This window comes from Sciurus carolinensis, chromosome 13 (assembly GCF_902686445.1).
Source record: "Sciurus carolinensis chromosome 13, mSciCar1.2, whole genome shotgun sequence".
In the NCBI taxonomy this organism is placed as follows: domain Eukaryota; kingdom Metazoa; phylum Chordata; class Mammalia; order Rodentia; family Sciuridae; genus Sciurus; species Sciurus carolinensis.
The window spans coordinates 74,604,224-74,628,039 of NC_062225.1; the positions used below are offsets into that span (position 1 = coordinate 74,604,224).

The following is a 23,816-nucleotide window of genomic DNA, read 5'->3' on the forward strand; positions in this document are numbered from 1 at the left end:
TGGCTAGAGTTTCAAGGTTTCAAGGCTAGATGTTGAATAGAAGTGGTGAAAGAGGGCATCCCTGCCTTGTTCCAGTTTTTAGGGGGAATGCTTTCAGTTTTTCACCATTTAGAATGATATTGGCCATGGGCTTAGCGTAGATGGCCTTTACAATGTTAAGGAATGTTCCCACTACCCCAGTTTTTTCTAGTGTTTTGAGCATGAAGGGATGCTGTATTTTATCGAATGCTTTTTCTGCATCTATCGAAATAATCATGTGATTCTTAACTTTAAGTCTGTTGATATGGTGAATGACATTCATTGATTTCCAGATGTTGAACCAACCTTGCATCCCTGGGATAAAACCCACTTGATCATGGTGCACTATCTTTTTAATATATTTTTGTATGCGATTTGCTAAAATTTTGTAGAGAATTTTTGCGTCCATGTTCATTAAGGATATTGGTCTGAAATTTTCTTTCCTCTATGTGTCTCTGTCTGGTTTAGGTATCAGGGTGATATTTGACTTCCTAGAATGAGTTTGGGAGGGTTCCCTCCTCTTCTATTTCATGGAATACTTTGAGGAGTATTGGAATGAGCTCTTCTTTAAAGGTTTTGTAGAACTTGGCTGAGAACCCATCTGGTCCCGGACTTTTCTTTGTTGGCAGACTTTTGATGACCTCTTCTATTTCATTGCTTGAAATTGATTTATTTAAGTTGTGTATGTCCTCCTGGTTCAGTTTAGGTAATTCATATGTCTCTAGAAACTTGTTGATGTCTTCGAGGTTTTCTGTTTTGTTGGAGTATAGATTTTCAAAATAGCTTCTAATTATGTTTTGTATTTCACTCGTGTCTGTAGTGATATTTTCTTGTTCATTCCAAATTTTAGTAATTTGAGTTTTCTCTCTCTTTCTCTGTTAGTGTGGCTAAGGGTTTATCAATTTTGTTTATTTTTTCAAAGAACCAACTCTTTATTTTGTTAATTTTTTTGATTGTTTCTTTTGTTTCAATTTCGTTTATTTCAGCTCTGATTTTAACTATTTCCTGTCTTCTACTACTTTTGGTGTTGGTCTGCTCTTCTTTTTCTAGGGCTTTGAGCTGTAGTGTTAAGTCATTTATTTGTTGATTTTTACTTCTTTTGTTGAGTGCACTCTATGAAATAAATCTTCCTCTAAGTACTGCTTTCATAGTGTTCCAGAGATTTTGATATGATGTGTCTTTGTTCTCATTTACTTCTAAGAATTTTTTTATTTCCCTCCTGATGTCTTCTGTTATCCATTCATCATATAATAGCGTATTATTTAATCTCCAGGTATTGGAGAAGTTTCTGTTTTTTATTCTGTCATTTATTTCTAATTTCAATTCATTATGATCTGATAGGAAACAAGGTAGTATCTCTATCTTCTTGTATTTGCTAACAGTAGCTTTGTGGCATAAAATATGGTATATTTTAGAGAAGGATCCATGTGCTGCTGAGAAGAAAGTGTATTCGTTCTTTGTCGGATGGTATATTCTATATATGTTCGTTAAGTCTAAATTGTAGATTGTGTTATTGAGATCTATGGTTTCCATATTCAATTTTTGTCTGGAAGATCTATCCAGTGGTGTGAGAGGTGTGTTAAAATCACCTAGTATTATTGTGTTGTGGTCTATTTGATTTCTGGAATTGAGAAGAATTTGTTTGATGTACATGGATGAGTCAATGTCCAGGGCAGAGATATTTATGATTGTTATGTCTTGCTGGTTTATGCTTCCCTTAAGCAGTATGTAATGTCCTTCTTTATCCCTTCTGACTGGTTTTGACTTGAAGTCCACATTATCTGAAATGAGGAAGGATACTCCAGCTTTTTTGCTGTGTCCGTGTCCAGGGATGTTTTTTCCCATCCTTTCACCTTTAGTCTGTGGGTATCTCTTTCTATGAGATGAGTCTCTTGTAGGCAGCATATTGTTGGATTTTTCTTTTTAATCCAATCTGCCGTCTATGTCTTTTGATTGATGAGTTAAGGCCATTAACATTCAGGATTATTATTGTGATATGATTTGTATTCCCAGTCATTTGACTCATTTCTGTTTTTTGACATGATTTGGTTTCTCCTTTATTTGGCTATTCCTTTAGGCTAGTTCCTCCTGTTGCTGATTTGCATCATTGTTTTTCATCTCTTCCTCATGGAATATTTTGCTGAGAATGTTCTGTAATGCTGGCTTTCTTTTTGTAAATTCTTTTAGCTTTTGTTTATCATGGAAGGATTTTATTTCGTTGTCAAATCTGAAAGTAAGTTTTGCTGGGTATAAGATTCTTGGTTGGCATCCGTTTTCTTTCAGGGCTTGGTAAATGTTGTTCCAGGCCCTTCTAGCTTTTAGGGTCTGGATTGAAAAATCTGCTGATATTCTTATTGGTTTCCCCCTGAATGTAATTTGATTCTTTTCTCTCACGGCCTTTAAAATTCTTTCTTTATTTTGTATGTTAGGTATTTTCATAATAATGTGCCTTGGCGTGGGTCTGTTGTAATTTTGTATATTTGGAGTCCTATAAGCCTCTTGTACCTGGTTTTCCATTTCATTCTTCAGATTTGGGAAATTTTCTGATATTATTTCATTGAATAGATTGTTCATTCCTTTGGTTTGTTTCTCTAAACTTTCCTCAATCCCAATAATTCTTAAATTTGGCCTTTTCATGATATCCCATAATTCTTGTAGATTCTGTTCATGATTTCTTACCATCTTCTCTGTTTGGTCAATTTTGTTTTCAAGATTCAATATTTTGTCTTCAATGTCTGAGGTTCTGTCTTCCAGGTGTTCTGTCCTTTTGGTTACGCCTTCTATGGAGTTTTTAATTTGGTTTATTGTTTCCTTCATTTCAAGGATTTCTGTTTGTTTTTTTTTTTCAGTATCTCTGACTCTTTATTGAAATGATCTTTTGCTTCCCGTATTTGCTCTTTTAACTGTTGATTGATGTGATCATTTAATGCCTGCATTTGCTCTTTCATCTCCTCCTTCAATGCCTGCGTTTGCTCTTTCATCTCCTCGATTGCTTCCCTGATTGTTTTAATTATGTACATTCTGAACTCCCTCTCTGACATTTCTTCTGCTGTGCTGTCATTGGGTTTTATTGATATAGTATCTAGGTTTGTTTGGGACATTTTCTTCCCTTGTTTTCTCATATTGGTCAGATATCAGTGGGACTCTGAGATATTTCAGGTTTCCTGGCTTATAGTGTCCCTGTAGATTTTCAGTATATCACCTCCCAGCCTTCAGTAGCCTGAAGTCTTGGAGGAACTTGATAATGCAGTGCTTCTGAAGAAAGCTGCCCCTAGCCCGCTACTGGGTCCAGGTCTGGGGGCTGGTTCTGCGTGGAAATCCTCATACTGGCCGGTCCTGCTCCTAGAAGCTGGCTATAGACAGGGCCTGCCCCCGCCTGAGAGAGCCAGGCTGCTCAGGAAAGCCTCTCCCTGTCCTGCCTTGGTCCCAGAAGGCCACCTGCAGGCCGGGGACCGCCGCTGGGTTCAGGGCTTGGGGTTGGCTCTGTGCAGAAAAGCTCTCACTGGGCGGGCCTGCTCCAAGAAGCTGGCTGTGGATCGTGCCTGCCGCCAGAGGGAGCAGGGCTGCTTGGGGAAGTCTCTCGCTGCCCTGTCCTGCTCTGAGAAGCTGCCCCCTGTCAGGGCCTCCTGCCCAGGCCGAGCTTCACCAGGTGGCAGAGACTCACCCTGCAGCTGTATGTTGGTCCGAGTCTCTCAATACCTCCCATTCTTGAATCTTGAGTTCTGGAGCGACGGGAGATGCAGTCACCCTCTAGTCTGCCATCTTGGATCTCCTCAGATTCCTTTCTTTTGGAACTTTCTTGACAGTTCCTTGGATTGGTGACTTGTCTATTCTGTTATCTAAATGTTTCTCACATGTGGTTCAGTTTCTTCACATTTCTCTACTTCCTTTTAGGGGCATTTATCAGTCTGCTTTTTTGTTTGTTGATTGTCCTTCATCTGGAGCCAGGCTCTTGTTTTTTTATGTAGAATGAATGTAATACCACTTCTGCATGTTTCTTTGTAGCTGCTGTATGATATATCTGATTCATTCTTTTTTATGATTTGTTCTGTTTCATATAATGTCCCTTTTAATATGTCTATTTTGCTTATTTTAGAGTTCTTAGTTCATTTGTTCTAGTATATATGTTGCCAAAATTGATACATGCTGTCCTGTTTGTTGATCTTTTAAGGTAGTTATAGTCCTGTGCCTCTGTATGTTCATATCTAGTCTAAATTATATCTTGAAGGAACATGGCATAATGAAATTTCCTTTGGAATCAGGTGTAGGTTTAAAACTTGATTTGGCCATCTACTAGCTTTTTGAACAAGTTAACCTTTCTAAGCTACAATTTCTTCATGCATAAAATTAAGTAATTGTGTGTGTGCTCATGTGTATGTGCTCAAGCGTATAACACATAAACCTTTTATAAGAGTAAAACACGGCAATGTTTGGTAACTATAGTAGCATTTAGAATTGGAGTTTGTTGCATGAAAGCGGAAACCCAGTATTGGAGTGTATTTTTCTCTAACATAAAAGGAGTCCAGAGGTAGATCATTCAGGGCTACTTTGGAAGTTTTATGTTTTTCTAGGATGAATGCTTTCTTTCTCCTTCTTTCCTGTTGTCCTAATGTATGATCTCTATATTAAGATGACCACATAGTCCAGAGTGGCTGCTGGAGCTCCAGCTGTCAACAAAAGGAGGAAAGGAATTCAGATAAAAAGGCCTGTTTTTCTAGTCAGTTTATTTAACCTTCCTGGAAGTCTCATCATCTTTCTGATTACAGTTTCATTGGCCAGAGCTTAGTCACATGATCACAACTTTTTAAATGGAGGCTGGGAAATTTAATCTGTTCTGTCACTAAGGAAGAAAAAGATAATAAATATTGAGTGTCTGCAGGCTGACTCAGCGTGGTACCTGGCACGCTGTGGGGCTCAAACATCCTTTTTGCCTCTGTTATTTTTGTTGTATTTAGAGTAGGAGTAGCTCTTAATTCTTTTTTGTCTCATATGTATCTTACTTTTCCAGCTACATTAAAAGTTTGAGGATAAAGACCATGTATCATACTACTTTGTTGTGTTTCAAAACATCTAGCAGAGCACTTGGCACTTAGACCACATAATGGGAACTTAAGTCTGCATTTTTTAATTAATTGATTTCATTTTCCAGTAGTATCAACCTTTTTAAACCTTTCACTCTTGGTCCCTCCCTCTCCTGTGTGGATATTAAATATTTTCCTTTTAACTATAAGCTAACTGCCTGTGACAGGATAGATTTCCAGTCTTTGGTGATTTCTCAGTTTCTCATGCCTTAGAAATTCACCTTTTGGATTGGCAATCTAGCATCTTTTTTTGATATATGTACTTAAAAATATTTTTTCTTGGGGGCTGGGGATATAGCTCAGTTGGTAGTGTTTGCTTAGCATGCACAAGGCCCAGGGTTCAATCCCCAGCACCATCAAAAAAAAAAAATTTTTTTTTTCTTCACCTTGTGGTTTGGGATAAATTCCCCAAATTGAACCAAAATAGTAACACATATTCTATGTATCTATTATATAAATATAGTTCTCTCATATACCTGTTCACTATGAATATACAGAATATAAATTTTCAAAATGCTCTGTTTGAAAAATCCTCAGGGGATGATTTTATGTGTATATTTAACTCACAAATTAATTAATTAATTAATTTAGTAAGGAAGCCCAGTAACTTGAAAAAAAGTTTAGATCATATTTCTTCATTCATTGGGTTGTTTTGATATCCTGGTTATTTGTCTTTTTCTCTCCAAGTGTGGATGAAAAGGGGGATAGCTAGAGACATGAACTGCACAAAAATAAGGAAATAGTAATATGACTGGCAACTTCTCTTTGCTTGGCTGGACTTTATGTAAAAATAGAGTTTTATATTATTAAAGTATCTTGGGATAGAAGAGTTTATATGGTTTTTTTTTTTTTTTTGCGGAGCTGAGAATCGAACCCAGGGCCTTGTGCATGCAAGGCAAGCACTCTACCAACTGAGCTATCTCCCCAGCCCCCTATATGGTCCTTTTTTACTGTACTTTACAACTCACTGAATAGACTATTTTAAACATTCTCCATGTGTACAGTTTCATCATTGGTATGTGAATTTGTAAATGTAGCACCGTGTCGTGTCTTATCACCACTATGCTACTTGTTCATGCTGCGTGTATGTCTATATAACCACTGAGGGGTACAGACAGGTTGCTAGAAATCTTTCTTGGAACAAAACGAGTCATAAGTTAAATTAAAGGTTATATATCATTCTGTTGTGCATATTCAGAAAGAGTACATAGGTAGATATACATGAATGTTATTTTATTTGATGATTAGGTGGAATTTTGAGTGAGTGGAACTCAGGGGCCTTGTCAGTAAAGTAACCACATGGTGTTAATAAGAATGAGAATGGTTTTAATATAACTAAGATTCATAACTTAATGATTTATTTTTACTGCTATACAAATAACAGCACCATTTCTTTTAAAAAAAAATCTCATTTTTTTTATTTGTTCTCTTTTATATATACATGACAGTAGAGTGAAAAAACTAACATTTTCTTGTAGTTTGACTTTGTTTGGTTTTGTTCTCCTAGATATTTTCTCCCAGATGTCAGACTCCAGTGGCTTCATGATACTCAGCAAGTTCGACCAGTTTCTGAAGGAAGTCCTGAAGCTCCCAGCAGCTGTCTTTGAAGGGCCATCGTTTGGTTACACAGAACACTCAGTCCGCACCTGTTTTCCACAGCAGGTAAGGACAGATGGATAGACTCTAGGACTAGAAGAGCTTTCTTCTACCACCTTCTGGCAGGTTCCACCAGATCCTTCCAGTCTAGGATATGATCTCTTGTGTAGGGGAGCAGCTTTATGGGGGGGCAGGGTGAGCCGAATGGGGGTATAAACCACCTGAGAACTCCTGTGGGGAAGGGGGTCTTTTCTGAAAAAAGGTCATGTTGAAATAATTTGAGGAAAAGGGTTTAAGAAGTGTTATATTATTGCCTCTGGACGTTTGTACTTTTCCACGTGAGTTCTTTAAAATGTGAAATGCAGGGTTTTTGACATAAAACTCTAGCAAGGCTGTAGCATTGTTCCCCAAGCACTGGAGACTGGGGAGAGCCAAGCAGCTTGCAGTGGCCAGGACCAAGCCCTCAAATGCAATGCCACTTTCACATGACAGGAAGGTGGATTTGATTTCCTCCTCTGACCTTCACCTAGACGTTGGTATGAGTGTTTTCCTAAAATCTTAATTGTGCCTCAAAGGACTGGGTTTAGAGTAGATACTAACTTCTATTTGTTAAAACAAAGATTAGATAAAAGAAGCTTAAAGCTAACTTAGAAAGTTCTAGAAAGTGGGAAACTAAGAAAAAAATACATGTTAAAAGTAAAGGTAGGACTGGGGCTGTGGCTTAGTGGTAGAGTGTTTGCCTAGCATATGTGAGACACTGGGTTCAATTCTCAGCACCACATAAAAATAAGTAATAAATAAGATAAACCTATAAAAAAGAGTTTAGTTTAAAAAAAACTAATGGTAAAAAAGTTAATAGAAATAGATACTGACATAGTGTGAAAGTATTAAGACACTTGCTAAATACCAAGAGAAACAGTGATTTTACAGGTGGAGAAACCTATCAGGCATCACTTTAACCAAGTAAGCAGAATCCGTATCACCAGGGAAGAGAGAAACATAGTCTGAATCTAATTGTGAGGAAACTCAGACCAACCTGAACAAGAAGATTTCTACAACATTTCTACAACATAACATAACATAACTTTTGTCCTAAAAGACAAAAGAAGACTGAGGAAATGTTTTCCAGATTAAAGGAGTCTTAAGAGACGTGAAAACTGAACGCAGTTCATGGTCTGGGCTTTCTTTTATTGTAAAGGGCACAATTGGGACAACTGGAGAAGTCTGAACAAAGTTTATAGCTAGATAATAGTATTCTGTCAGGATGTTAATTTCCTGACTTTGAAATTCAACCTGAAGTACTTAAGGAGCATCCTTCTCCCGGGTGAGCATCCGAGGAATGTGTTACAGGAAAATGTTTTTTTTTTGTCTTGTTTTGTTTTTTGGGTGCTTATTTACTACCTTTCTGTAAGTCTGAAATTATTTAAAAATAAAAATTAAGATATGTAAAGAAGAAATCTAAAGACCTGTGATACTTTGATTCAACAAAGCAGCTAACACACAAACACACCCTTTTATATTTAGAGTTAAGAATTCATATTTAGCAATCACTCGGCTTTTGCACTGAAGGTGACCTCTTAGCAATGGAAAATTATTATTAGCAACCTGAAGAGATGTTCTTCCCAAATTTGTGCACATTTTGGCTGATTGGTTTTGTGCAAATTTGCCTGTATCCACTATTTTTCCTCTCCTCTCAGCGTGAACGGCAATACCAGCTTTCTGCATAGTGAAAGTATCTCCAGGCTTCAGTTTATTCTAGTAACACATAGCTTGCATTTTCCTTTCTGAATATGCATTCTCAAATGATGTGAGGCTGCCCGGACTTATCTTGGGACAGGAAAGTCCTTCAGGTGTTAAGTGCCCTTGGAGGACGTGAGCTCAGATGAGTGACGGGACCACAGGCGGCCTGGCCTGTTTTGGTTCAGAGCTCGCATCACCACTGGTGCTTCTGAAGTGGCACCAGCACCCTGGGTGCTCTCCTGAATCCTGTGCACGTGGCTGTCCTCTCAGGGTGCTTGCTGGAGGCCAGGCTATGTGTTGATTAAATTCTGGGAGGCTGCTCTTGAGTGAAATGGCATCAGAATGGAGAGGGAGTTCACACAGTGGACAGTACCTGACAAGTGGGTGACAGTTATGGGGTGGTGACCCTAAGGTGACCCTAAGGTGACCTTAATTGTAATCTCAGTGCCATGAGGAGAATCCAGTGTTGGAATAATGTCAAAGACATTTTAAAAATTGTAATTGTTCCTATTCTGCACGTTACCGCACGATGGGGATGGTTGTGAGGCCTTCTAACTCACAGCCCAATGGTGCTTTCCACTCGCTACAGACCTGCAAGAAAAGCAATCTACATTTTGAAATATGCCAAATTTGGAGAAGTCCAAGAAGTTCTTCTCCATTTAGAGAAGCTTGAATTTTCCTAAGTTCTTGAAGATGTTGAAGAAAAAGAAGGTTCTGAAGACATAGAAACTACAGATAGAATGACCAAAAAATGAGACTGTTTGGATAAAGTTTGGTGCAACAAGAATAAATTCACTGAGTTTCCCTTTGAAAGTGGGCTTTTCCTGCACAGTGTGATTCCTACGGTGTGTTTCTTTAATGCAAGTTGTCTCCTGTCAGTGCCAGACAGAGCTGAACCAAGGCGAAGTGGAAGTTGCTTAGCCGGTTCTCACACAGTTTTCCTCAGCATACTGATGTTCTGTGATGAACAGTGAAGTGACTGCAATTAAAGAGAAAGTATGAGTATTTGAGAAAGAACAGAAATCCTTCAGTACCTTCCTGTAGTGAAAGAGGCGGCTGGTTTAGAGGATTCATGAACTGCTTCTCTTTCTACGGCTCTGTAATGAAGCTGCAGTGCAAGTGAAAAATCTGTGAAGGCACCCCCAATGCTAAAGTAACGGATGAAATTAGCCATCCCCTGGATCCAGTGTGTAGTTTTGATAAGACTGGTCTGTGTTGGGAGTTGTATTGCTCTTATCACGAAGCAGGAAAATGTCAGGATTTAAGGCTGAAAGGTGTTGTCAAACAGTGACTCCTAGTGAAAGTGCCTGCGGAGATCTGATTGGCTTATTTATATGGATTTTTGTTTTTGGTGTGTTTTGCTGTTTTTGTAGTGCTGGGGGTTGAAACCAGAGCATCGTGCATGCTAGGCAAGCCCTCTGCCACTGAGCCATGTTCCCAGTTCTATGTATCAGTTTAATTCATTTTTAAAACATTTGTAGCTGGGTGCAGTGGTGCATGCCTGTAATCCCAGTGATTCAGGAGGGCGAGACGGGAGGATTTCAAGTTCAAGACTAGCCTTAGCAATTTAGTGAGACCTTAATCAACATAGTGAGACCTTGTCTCAAAATGAAAAATGAAAAAGGCCTGGGGATGAGACTCAGTGATAAAGCACCTCTGGTTCAGTTCACAGTACCAAAACAAAAAACACATTTGTTCCTGTTTTTCATCCTCAGTAGAAGTGGTCTAGGTGTAAGGATACAGCTTGACATGACTGCAGCCATCTCGAGTCATAATCACCATGACTCTCTGAGTAAACCTCCCTGGTTTTTCTGCATAGTTTCCCAGCAAACCATAAATAGATAAAGCCACTAGAGCCATCTGAGGAACTTTACAGTGGGACCATGGCTCCAGGGATGTACCCGACTCTTCAGTATTAAGATAAACTAGGTACATTCCAGATGGATAAAATCACTATAGTCCTAATCCATAAATATGCCCCTCCTTTTGACCAAAAATGTGGGGATTCGACTGGTCCAGCTGCCAGCAGAGGCCAAGCTTCTTCAGTAAGGCCCCCGGTAATTGCATTCTGCAGTCCTGGGTCTGTCTGCCTGTCTTTGGTCTCACAGCATCTTGGGGCTGGTCCTCAGATACTAGGACCAAGTTTTCTGGAATACTAGTAGCTTTTAAAATAAGAAAAGTGAAAGCATTTATAAGTTAGCTCAACAGAATCCACCTATTAGAATAGTTAAAATTTACTGACACCAAATGTTGGTGAAGATTTGGAGCAACCAGAATTTGCATACAAACCACTTTGGGAAAAGCCCTGGTGATTTCTCAAACCTGATCAGCCTACCCATGACCTAGCCCTTCTACTCCAAGGCTTTTGCCAAGTGAAATAAAAACATATCCTCAAAAGGATTTTTTGCAAGAACACTCTTTCCAGCCTTATCCATAATAGCCCCAAATTGGAGCCATCCTCAGTGTCCATTGTGATAAAATGTTTAAGAGATAATGCGACTGGAATTAACTTCAAAATAATGGAGGTAGAAGGAGTTTGAAAGCATAGATGAAACAAAATTAATTGTATATTGAGAATCATTGAAACTAGATATTAGGCATTCTATACTATTCTCTTTGGTATATTTTTAAAAATTTAATAATGGAAAGATTGTAAATTCATGATTGTGCTTATTGTTTGAACATATTACAATGTTAATGTAGCACTCTAAGCCTAATACTTAGGTGAACAAATATTAAGATAATAAGATATTAAGATTTTAATTAAGATTTTATTAAGATTTTTTCATTGTTTTTGAACTAAAAGATGGACTTTAAAGGTTTACAAGTTATCAAAAATAAACAGTAAATATATTTAAATTTCTCCCATATTTTCCCAAACTTCAGAGTTTTAGGGAAGGGTTGTATTTCTGCTTTGAAAGATGTTTTACCATGTTTTATTACTTATTTTCTAAGTCTTCATGTTGACTTTAGGTTGAAAAGTTCCGCCTGCTCTGCTGTGCACACTCTCCTTGATTCACAGAGAAAGTGGGACGAGATAGAGATGGGATTATTTTATTGCTCATTGATTTTCAGAAGAGCAAGACTATTTGATATCTGGAAGTGTCTTCTGATTACATTTTGACCAACCTGTTCTCTCTGGCTATATGCCAAAACGACTCTTCTCCCCACTTTGAGGCATTTTCTGGATGCCCTTCCTGAACATCGATGAAAGTGTGGCAGGAATTCCCTGGCATGAGTATGTGGGTATCTGCGTTATTTCACAGGTATTCTAGTTAAGGAGCTTTTTAGTGTCCATTAGCGACCTTTCATCTTCAGGTAATCTGGTGTGGACTGGTCCCATGTTCCACTGATTCAGAGGCAGGTTTGAAATACCTTCTGTATCCTGTGGCTTCATACAGTGGTACTTGGGTAGGCAGTGGTGTGATAGGTTGTCATTTCCAGCATGTGTGAAGTTGATCATAGCTGCTCAAATTGTCGCTTCATCTGAGCCAGGTTCACTTTTGACATTACCGGTTGTCATTTAACATGTTCTCAAGAATAATACTGTGATTTGGCAATAAAAAAAGTTTGTGTAAACACAGAAAGAAATGAACCCAGAGCAGAGGGGAATATATTTGGTATTGGTCAGATATTCATTATTAGAGGAGTTCCATATTTTCTTCCAAAGCAACAACAGGTGTTTACAGAACCTTTTTAAAGAAGGATATTGACAAATCAGTGAAACTATTATTTTTATTACTGAGATATGACCTAAATAATTTCTTGTCATACCAAGCAGTGCATCTGAAAGTAGACAAAACTGCCATATTTCTATGAATAGATGAAAGAAATTCAATTCATCCAGAGTCATATGTGATGAATTCATACAACGTGAAGGATTATAGTTAATTACGCCATTGAGTTAGTTTAATTGAGCGTTTTTCTTTATTAATAGTTGAAAAAAATTGATGTGTCTTACAAGTGAGCCTGTAAGTGCATCTTAGGTTGGATGGAATGCAGTGTACAGAATGGGTTTTATTATCAGCTCTATTGTAATGAGGCCTGTCTTGCTACAGAGTGGGTTTTGTTTTAGTTGGATCTGTGGTGGAGAATGTCTTACTGAATGAGGTGGCTCTATAATTTCTGTTTTTTCTTTTTTTGATACCAGGGATTGAACCCAGGGATGCTTTAAGTACTGAACCACATCCCCTGCCCTTTTCTATTTTTTTTTTTTTATTTTGAGACAGAGTCTTGCTGAGTTGCTGAAGACCTCGCTAAATTGCCAAGGCTGGCCTTGAACTTGTGATCCTCCTGCCTCAGCCTCCCAAGTTGCTGGGATTACAGGCATGTGCCACCACGCCTGGCTGATTTTCTTTTCCTGAGGAGCATTTTTGTCAGCAGTGTTTGCTATCTGCATGCTGTAGGAAAGGCCCCTCTCAGTTATTGTTTGTGAGACAAAAGCAAGCCCTGATGTGTTTGGTCATGTGTCCCTGCCTGAGGGCCATGGACGGGGAGGGAGGCTGCCAGGCTTGAGGTGGTAGAAGCTGTTGGCCTCCTTTCTTCTCTGGTGTTTGCTGGTGGCACAGACCAGCAGGCACTCCTCATCTGGAGTCCTTTCTGCCCTTCTGCCTTGTGGTTCTCTAGTCTTGAGGGAAAATAGAAAAATTTGTCAATCTGAAAGCTAAGGGCCTTGGTCTCCTGGTCCCTAAGTGACTCAGTGGCAGTCTAAAGACTTTAGACACAGATACTGCTTTTGTCTTATTATTCCTTTTAATCATAAGCAAATTTGAGTTTAAATCACTGTTTTAAAATATAGCTCTGTTGTCTCTGTTTTTCTTTAAAAACTTAATATTCAGCCCCGATCACCTGCTGGATAAGGTTCCTGGTGTGCCATGGTGGTTCTCAACACCCACCCCAGCCTTCATTCCTGGCTGCCCCTGCCCCTGCCCCTGCCCTGCCCTGTTCTGACCCCCTGCAGAGCCCTGGTGTGCCCCTTGTAGCTGCGCCAGATGCCTGCCAGCATGCATGCTCTTCCACTTGTGAACTGCGGCCAATCTGATAGGTGAGAAACACTAGCTCAGTGATTTCCACTTCTCTTGTTTTGAGTAGCCTGCATTTGGGCAAGTAAAATAGTCACACTTCTTGTCTTTGTTTATGCTATTAGTGCTTCATGAAAATGAAAGGCTTACAAACCCCTGACCTCTCTCTCCTTCATCAAGGCCTGGTATTTCAGATCCCAGCTAAGATATTCCCTCCTCTCAGTGCTCAGTGTGGGGCTACTTTTCCCTTCTGCACTGCATGGCATGTTACATAGCTCAGGGATGTCAGGGAGAGACCTGGCCTCCAGCTCTACATCCCCAGTGATGACAGAGAGCTTATAAAATGAACAGTGCTTACTAAATAGGTGCTGGATTAATTGAATAATGATTTTAAATCATGTATGACAGAAGATTAGTATTTTTGTATTAATATTTTGGGCTTGAATTCTACCTGAAAATATAAAGCTCGTGGTTGTACATGTAACCTTGTTTTTATCCATATTATGCCATGGTGTTCTCAGATGTGATAATCATTGCAGTTGGGGAAATACGGTATTTCAGAATTTTTGAAGAGTTTTTATAATATTTCTCAACTACAATTAATAAAAAAACATTTCTTATAAGAAGCACAGCAGCATCATGTTGTGTTATTAAAAATCACTTGTGTTTTCAAAGTCCAAAATAAATCTGTAATATGGACAAATTCAATGTCCGATAGTAACTGAAAGGCTTCCCACAATACCAGTTCTATAACTCTTCACATTGGTTTGTCCTTGCCAGAAATAGTAGACCTACAACTGTACACAAAAATTTGTATCAAAATGTTTTAATTTGAGAACTTCCAAAAATGCCATTTCTAGGCAAACTAAATGTCATATATGCTAAGAGATAGGGCAGTGAATAGAAAATATTCACATGTTGCACATCAGGAAATAGGAATTTTTATTGAAAATGAAATTAGCAATGATTATCTGTTGCTAAATTAGCTTTCTTCTTATTGTTTTAATGATTCTAGATTTATAAAATTTAAAGGGATGGTTCCTCCCCCCATTTTATTTTTTTATTTTTCCTCCCCCCATTTTAGAAAAGGGGAGAGGTAGTTGGAGTTGGAGGAAGGGAAATGAGAATGGAATATAGAATAATAATTGCTACCAGTAGAGATCAGAATAACAAGACACAACACAGAAACACAGAGAAAAAACATAGAGAAACACCTAAGAAAAAGCATGAGACCAGGTAGAAGGATGGAAATAGCCTTGATGTTTTACAGAGGAAAGCGTAAAGCATCGTGGCATTCTGGCTCAGTGGATCAGGCAGCCGTTAAAATGGTTAGAAATGAAGACCTTATACAAAGCAAGACACTTAAATTTTTGAGTGAAAAAACAGTTGATATATCTACTCTATATTCATGATTATGTAGAAATATGTATCTGGAGAGATGTAGACAAAGATGAGATTTGTTTTCATTTTGAAGTTTTTATTTATTTTTCATTTTTAGTGCTAGGGATTTTATCCAGGGGCACTTCACCACTGAGCTACATCCCCAGCCTGTTTTTTTGAAATTTTTTAGTTTGAAACAGGGTTTTGCTAAGTTGCTGAGGCCCTTGCTGAGTTACTGAGGCTGTCTTTGAATTTGTGATCCTCCTGTCAGCCTCCTGAGGCACTGGGCTTATAGGCATGCACCAACACACCTAGCTTGAAGTGGTTTTTTTTTTTTAAATATATTTTTTTTAACTTGTAGATGAACACAATGTCTTTATTTTATTTATTTATTTTTATGTGGTGCTGAGGATTGAACCCAGTGCCTTACATGTGCAAACAAGTGCTGCACACTGAACTACAACCCCAGCCCCAAGAACTCTGGATTTTAAACTACTCAAAAAATTAAACTACTTTTTAGAGAAAGTAACATTAAACTTACAAGTGGACTTGTAAAAAAATGTAATTTTAACAAATAAAAAGATATAGAACTATTAAACATTAAATTTGTAATAAAGGATAGGATGCATTTTAATATTTGCCTGCTATCATTTACTAGCTAAAAAAAACTCGGTAGCATCTTTTACTCAGCTATTTCAGGTAGACACTTTGGTTTCATTGGGGTCTGTTGGTTATTTCCGTGTCTGTGGCTTGGGTATTGTCCACGCCTGGTCCTCTGTCCAGATGTTAAGTGGCATGGTGGTTTCATCTCATCACTCCTGTCTTCCACCACGGCCTCAGATGGGGCAGAAACTTGGGGGCTGGGTTGTAGCTCAGTGGTAGAGCATCTGCCTTGCATGTACAGGGTCCTGGGTTCAATTCCCAGCACTGCCCGCCCACCCCAGATAAGGAAAAAACAGAAACTTAGATGCTGAGATGGAAAACACTTGGGACACTATTTCACTGGCCGTTTGAGTGGGCCTCTCTCACCTGGCTGTCAGCGCACAGCAGCGCTGAGGGGACCTGGGGATGGTGGCTCCCCGCTGCCCTCTCGTCTGCATGCATCTGTCTCCACCCCGTCAGCTCGTCTGGCCCTGGGTCTGACTTCCCCTCAGCTTGTTGCATCTTTCCTCCGTGTTCAGCAGTACTTTCCTGCTCTGCCTTCTGCTTTACCTCCCTTTCCCACTCCCTACTCACTAGCTTCTTTCTTGAAGTGATCCTCGGTAAGAAAGACTTTCATTTACGTGCTCTGGAGTCCGGACTCTCACGGTTGCCGTAAGACACGGGAGGGAGGGAGGATGTGTGGCCTCGCATTTGGCTTGAGGGTGTCCATTGTGGGCAGGTGTCGTGGGCAGCCTGGTGGCAGTCCTCACTAAGCCCCATGGTGCCTTCATGCCTTCCTTTCACTTTGTGTTAAATACGTTAGTGATAAATATCCAAGTTATTTTGCTGGCTCTGACCAATTTCTCTTTTCTACTCCTCCCACCACCACAAGAAATTATTTTGAAGTTTTATTGATAAATACCCATTTTTAACAGCCAGTTGGTGGGGCTGAGAACACAATTACTTGGAAGCGAGTGAGATGAAATTCTGGTGTCCTTTTGGCCTCACCCCACCCCACCTCATGTGGTGGGCCAGGTGTGGACAGGGCCTTGGCTGCACAGGGCCCACTGTGTTGCCCTTGGTCTGCACTCTTCTCAGTGGAGTGTGACGCCTGTGTGCCCAGGTTATGGGAACAGACCCCATGTTGAGTGCATGGCACTGATCGCAGCTCCTTTTTCTGTTTCCTTTGGAGCTGGAAAGGTGTTTGTGGCTTGAAGGAAAAAAAAAATTCATGAATTTGAAATATTGTTGAGAATTTGTTCTATCTACAACTTATGATTCTACTATCATATCCTTCTGGACTGTTTTCTGATTTTCTTTTTCCATGTGGGACATAATTATTTTATGTCAGTGTCGCACATACAGTGGAAGATTACTGTCTGAGAGCAATAAATTTAGAAAAGTGCAGTCTTGCGAGGGAGCTGGAGGGAGTGCTGTGAGGGGCATGTGGTATTTAGGTTTGATTGCATTTTTATCACAACTGTCTCTGTGACTGTCAAGTTACATAACTGCCCTGAGCTTCTCATCTGTAAATGAGAGAGTTGTTAAATGGTATCTAAGAGTATTTGCTTCTCACTTTATTATTTATTTATTCAACAATTACTTATCAAATGCCTATTGAGTATCAGGCACTGTTGGGAATGCTGGAGTTATGGAGGCAACCAGACATCCGTATCAGGTGTGTGATGTGTGTCTCCCTGACTGGACAGCAGGAATAGCAATGGGAAGAAGAATTGCAGTTCTAATCTTAGCTCTGTGTCTGATTTGGGTAAGGCTATTATTACCAGTCATTTAAATGCTTTGCTTCTTTATTTTCTCCTCTGTCAAAGGAAGATAGTAACACCTGACCTGTTTATCTTACACAGTTGTTTTAGGACTCAAATACTGCATATGGAAACACATATATAGTAGTCATGTGTAATATAGTGGCAATGGTGACTTTAGTAATGCAGAATATTCCTTTGCTATATAGTTTCACATGCAGATTATTAATGGTTGGTTGGAAAAATCTTGGAGGTTAGAAATATTTGAAAGATAGAAAGTATATTTGTTTTTCTTCTCTTTACAGAAAAAGATAATGCTAAATATGTTTTTGGACACAATGATGGCAGACCCTCCCCCACAGTGCCTTGTTTGGCTACCTCTCATGCATAGGCTTGCCCATGTCGAGAATGGTGAGTGGAAATTTTATTGTTCAGTTCCTTGTGCTCTAGGGAATAAGGGACTGATATGTATAGTATCCTTAGCTTTTATTGGAAATTATAATGACGTTTGCTGGTGTGCCATTGTTTGAATTTGTGGTTTTAGCAGTCAGTAAAGGAATATTATTCCTTAATGAGGGAAAGACTCATTACTCAGGTTGGATTTCAAAAAGTAGTAATACCAGATCCTGAGACTCAGTGCTTCAGACTAGGTCTTTTCACCCTGGGATCAAAGATGATGGTTGACCCTTGACCCTTGATCTTGCGGTGACTTCCTTTTAATCAATTAATTAATTAATTAAAAAATATTTTAGTTGAGGTGGGCACAGTATCTTTTTTTATTTATTTTTATGTCATGCTGAGGATCGAACCTAGTGTCTTGCATGTGTGAGGCAAGCGCTCTACCACTGAGCCACAGCCTTGTGACTTCCATTTTGTTTCCTCTTTAGTTTAGCAGAATCATAGCTCTAAAGAAGTGGATGTATGCAATATCATCCACTGAAGCCGTAATTACTTTGGAATAATTTGAAGAAAATAAGACGCAGTGTAGCACTGGGTGACATAGCTGCCCTTGGGCCTCACCATCTAGCTTGAGCATCCCCTCTGTGTCCTCAGTCAACATGGCTTGACTGCTTTTGAGTTGAAATGGTACTCTTTTCTTACAAATTCTCAGTGTTTTCTGATCTCGCCATCAGGCTACATTTAGATTGTTGGGATTTGTTAAAGGGAAGGCTGAAGCTTTCTGTGCAGCTTCCCTTCTCTTCAGGCTCTTGCCTGGCTCTCTTCATTCCACAAAAAAGAATGAGGAGGAGCTGAGAAGCCCTCAAAAAGCAGGGTCCCCAGACTGGGGATATAGGTCAGTTGGTAGAGTGCTTGCTTTGCATGCACAAGGCCCTGGGTTCAATCCCTAGCACCACAAGACAAAACAGCACCCCCACATATTCTTTATTTCCTGTTGCTTCTATCCATAAGGTTCTTTCTAACTTCTCAGCTTTTGCTCAACAATAGCTTTAGTTCACATGTGTCTCAGATGAGTATTTTCTTAAAACACCAGAATCTTTTTTTTTTTTTTGATACCAGGGATTGAACCCAGGGGTGCCTAACTACTGGGCCACATTCCCAGCCCTTTTTAACAATTTATTTAGTAATAGGGTCTTGCTGAGTGGCTTAGGGCCTCATTAAATTGATGAGTCTGATTTTGAACTTGTGATCCTGCTGCCTCAGCCTCCCAGGCTTCTGGGATTACTGGAGTGTGTCACCACACCCAGTGACCAGAATCTCTTTTGACTAGGTGAAAACAGCTAAACTTTTTAACAGGATTTTTGAATAGAGATTAAATTGCCAGAGTATTGTTGGTTCTTTGAGGAGCAGTGCTTTTATAGCCTTACATGTTTTAGTAGTTTCATATACAGTTCATTTTCATAAAATCATTTTGTGTCTGCTATGAGAAGTAGAAGGAACCTCATTTGTCAAGATGTATTTTTAGCCATATTGATATTTTACTATGATTTTGTGTGTGAATGTATGCAGTATCAACCACTAAAACTGTAATTGTGTGGGGTATTATGCATTGATTGCATTCTTATGTGCTTAGTGATATTATTTTTCTTTGGAGACAAAAATGTTATGAAATCATTGAAATATCTAGAAATAAATCATCTTGCCCATCACATTGACATTTTCTATATGTTTTAATAATTTTTATGGTAGCAAGCAAATTATAAAGTTATGGTATTTCTAGGATTGTTTTGTTTTTGGTTTGGGCCCTTTGCTGTTTTGAAATTAACTATTCAAAAGGATAAATATTTATTAAGCTAAAGTTGCACTTTTTATATTGGACTCTGAATCCAAGTGTATAGTATATAAGAAGGTAACTATTATGTGATACACTTCAGCAAAATAATACTTTCACCAGAACCTGAGCAGTCATTGTCTTACCAGTAACTGACCAGAGTCTCGATCTTCCTCCCTGGTTCTCACTTTTCTCCCTGCCTACCGGTTCCACCAGTGTGAGCAAGCACTGGCTCTTGACTGGCTTCAAAGAGAAAAGAAGAATATCACAGAGACATATGTGTTCAACCAAAATTATAATAATGCATCTGTTAATACCAATAAACCTATATAATTTCATATTAACCCAAATTATTACTTAGGATTATAAATATTGGCTACACTGATACCGTCTGGAGATACTACCAGATTGTGTGGTTTTAATTTTTAGCATAAATTCTATTGGCTCTTTGTCATTCCTTCCAACTATCTTGACAAAAAGCAGACAGTTGAGATGCTTTGGTTCCAGTTTTGTCCTGAGCTTGGCTTCTGTATTAGATGTGGTTTCCTCGTGTCGACTCTCCTCCAGCTGACCTGTGTCTGTCCTTCCTCTCCCTCCGCTGTCCCGACTCTGCCGGCCACAAGTCTTCCATCCTGTGGAGTGCTCCTACTGCCGCTGTGAGAGCATGATGGGCTTCCGCTACCGGTGCCAGCAGTGCCACAACTACCAGCTCTGCCAGAACTGCTTCTGGCGTGGCCACGCCAGCGGTCCGCACAGCAACCAGCACCAGATGAAGGAGCATTCCTCCTGGGTAACTGCTTTGTCTTTCAGTCTGTGTCCCCAGACTGGGCAACTTGTCACTCGTCACTCGTTGTCATATCTAGGCCAGCGTCCTGAAGGGCGCCCCCGTGGGTGAGGGATGGCCTAATGAAGTAGCTCCACAGCGATGCTGGGTTGCAGAAAAGTTGTGCTCCCTCACTTGATTTTTTTAAAAAAATATTTTTTAGTTATGGATGAACCTTTATTTTTATTTATTTATATGTGGTGCCGAGAATCGAACCCAGTGCCTCACACATGGTAGGCAAGTGCTCTACCACTGAGCTATAACCCCAGCCCTCCCTCACTTGATTTTAAAAGCAGAAATTTAAAGTGTTCCAGGAGGTGGAGATAATACATTTGAAATTGTCCTTTTTATTCAGTAAAATGAAATGTTGTGATACTCCCTTTCCACAATGAAAAAGTTTCTTCTGCTTTTAGAATTGTACACAGGTGTTTACCCAGTGCTTGTTCTTTCAAGTTTTCAGTAGGCCTACCCTTCTGTTTTCTAGCACATTTTCTCTACGTTGGTAGGGTTCCCATGTTGTAAAGCAAGTGGCATGAATAAAGTTTGGAATCTCCTATGTAGGGGGAAATATCATATTTTATAATCAATGCCATGTTGTGCCCTTATTTTCAAAAGTATTTTTTAAATTATCAGTATTTGGGTGGAGGTTGATATCTGTTTTTCCTGAGGTGTTTATAAATCATGTAACATGTGCATCATCAATTGTTATTCTTCCTGTCTCTTGATTTATTTCTAGGGCTTTGAAATTGCTATACTTGTCTTTCCATAGAGTTACTCAAGCTTTTGTTTTAAAACTTCTTCTTTCGTTTTGGTTGGTTTGTTAGTTGGTTTGCGAAAAGAATATATTGGGTCAGAAATAAAATTCTGGATCTTTAACCTGGTCATCCTACTGGACTTCAGGTATTAAAAAGCTTTAATACCCCCCCCCCCCCAACTTTAGTCTTCTTAAAACTCAACCAAGAAAAAGCAAGTAAGCTCATGCCAGGTAGTAGTTAAAGAAAAAAAGTAAAATAAACTTCATTCCACTTAGATATGTAAGTCTCTTTCTTGCGTCTCAGACAAAGAATTAGAGATTTTTTTTATTAGATAGGTTTTCCATCATAATTAACTATAAATTTTTGTTAAACTGTACATCCTGCCTTGGATCTCATTGTGTTATGAAATCTAATGCTGTTTTTTTGATTGAAGGGTCATTTTTTTAAGGCTTTAAAAAAACAAAGAGGAGGGAAACTCCAATATTTCTCTTTTTGTTGAGTAAAGAGAACTCAGGTTTTCAACTTTTTTCATTTTCCTTGTATAAAGTACAAGTACCCACTGTGTTAATTGATGTGTGCATGTTTTTCCACTGTTGTTTAGAGTCTAATTTTTTGTGCTGAGGTGGCTTTTTGCTCTATTACATTTTACAGTGATTGGGTTCACTGGCATGTTTCTACTGAAAATTTTCATTCTGATGTTGAGATAAGGAGAATGAGTAACTTCTGGATTTTTTTAGCCAATCTATAACCCTTTCAAAAAGGAATGTTTTACATTTATTTAAAGGTAAATGACTGAGTACTACTTTATGAAAAATCTGGTATTATCAGCAGGCATAGTTTTGAAGCTGGTATCAGATATGTATCAGTTCTGAATTTTAATGGATGTGTGCTTAAGTTTTAAAGAACACGAAGGAGACCACTATGACTTGCTAACACTACTATTTCTTACATTTGCTGGGCATCTAGGCTACATTTCTTAACCCACCCCTCTTACCTAAGTAGGGCTGTGTGAACAGTTCTCACCAGTGGAATGCAAGCAGGGTGATATGTGTCTTCTCAGAACTAGACAGTTAATAGCAGGTGTCTTCTCTACCCTCTCTGATACTTCAGTTGGGAGAATTCAAGTAGGACGCAGGGGAGATTGAAGGCATAAAATTAAAGAAAGCTGGGTGCTTGAATTACAGGTAGAAAAGAATATCTGCCAACTTGCTTGACTGCAAGGGGGGAATGATAAAAACTTTGTATTGTCACTAGGTTTTAGTTGTTGCTATGATAGTATTAGAAATGGAATTTTGAGCTGGGCATAGTGGTGCACGCCTATGATCCCAGCTGCTCAGGAGGCTGAGGCAGGAGGATTGTGAGTTCAAAGCCAGTCTCAGCAACTTAGTGAGGCACTTAGCAACTCATCAAGACCCTGTCTCTAAATAAAATATAAAAAGGGCTGGGGATGGGGCTAAGTGGGTAAGCACCCCTGGGTTCAATCCTTAGTACCGCCCCCCCCCAAAAAAAAGAAATGTAGTTCTGTTAAAACCTTAAAATTTATTGCATTGGCTTAGCAATCAGATGGCAAATTGATAATGGAGGGGGGAAAGACAGTGGTAACCAATTTGGTAAAATTGTCATCTGTGATAACCTGGAAGGTAACAACAGCACCATCTGAGCCGAGGTCAAGTGTTGGAAAGGATCAGAGTCTATGAACGTTAAGCAAGGTCTCAAGAGAAAAGAGTTTAGGAAAGACTGACTAGTTTGCCAGCGAAAAATGACAGTGAATAGGGAAAAGTCTGACACTTGGGTCAGTGAGAGGAAGAACAGGCCATTTCTAGACCTTAGGGAGTGAGAGATGGAGTTGAGGAGGGCTGTGAATAAGGATGGCCTGGAAGACTTTGTCTATTAATAGAGAAGGGTGACTGACTAGTCTTGTGACGAAGCTCAGATTGAGGGTATGGGTTCTTTTCTCAGCTGCACATCAAAATTACGTTGGTTTCACCTACATAGCTTCTGATTTATTGGTCTGAGGTCCAGGAAACCTAGACATAGTTGGTTTTTCAAAGTTCCCCAAATGATTCTGTTGTGCAGCCAAAGTTGGGACCTTGTTTCATATGGCCTCCAGGTGGCTTCCGTCAGTTGAAAGCAAGAGGCGTGGAGGCAAAGAAATAAATCAGGCTTGAGAATTGTGTCCAGGAAAGAACTGTGGTTGCTGGCACATGGAACTGATGGGAAACAATTAGATCAAAGGCCTATTAAGCGTCTGAGGGAATTATATTAGCACAAAATCCCCATGCCTGGACTGACTTGACTTGACTTTCTGAACTGCAAAACAACTTTAGGAAAACCCAGAACTTGCTGTGGCAGGCAGGTCCACTGGTGTGTTGAGGAGGTCGTATCACCCAAAGGAGGGAATGCCAGAGTCCACAGGGCCAAGGAGGATACTGGGTGAGGAAGAAACCCCTGTTCTACTGTTGTTATTGAGAGTAAGAAAGGAAGTGCAGGTTACTTGCCTTCTCAGTTCATGGGTTACATGTAAGGGTTGCACATGGTCCTGATGAAGAGAGTGCTGTGCTCAGATATCCTGGATATGCCAGCTGAATGGACCACGGGTATTCTTTCTGAGCATGTGTGGTGTGTGGGAGGAGTTGAGTGTGCTTTAAGCATAAAAAAAGGGAGGAAAAAGATACTTGGTGATTGAAGTACTCACTAGGATCCCCACGTTTCCTTTTCTTTCTGGATATGTACCAGATTATATAACCCATCTTTGTTACAGTCAGAT

At 39.4% G+C, this 23,816-nt stretch overlaps 1 protein-coding gene across 22 annotated transcripts in view; it reads left to right on the forward strand.

Moving 5' to 3' along the window:
* The window catches only part of Dtnb (dystrobrevin beta), a 232,091-nt gene that overhangs the window by 67,090 nt on the left and 141,185 nt on the right, over nt 1-23,816 (forward strand). For all 22 annotated transcript variants that reach the window (XM_047521994.1, XM_047521981.1, XM_047521980.1 and 19 more), the window contains 3 exons: nt 6,607-6,761; nt 17,547-17,652; nt 20,095-20,261. In XM_047521994.1, the coding sequence (XP_047377950.1) occupies nt 6,607-6,761; nt 17,547-17,652; nt 20,095-20,261 (428 nt within the window). The remainder of the gene's footprint in view (nt 1-6,606; nt 6,762-17,546; nt 17,653-20,094; nt 20,262-23,816) is intronic.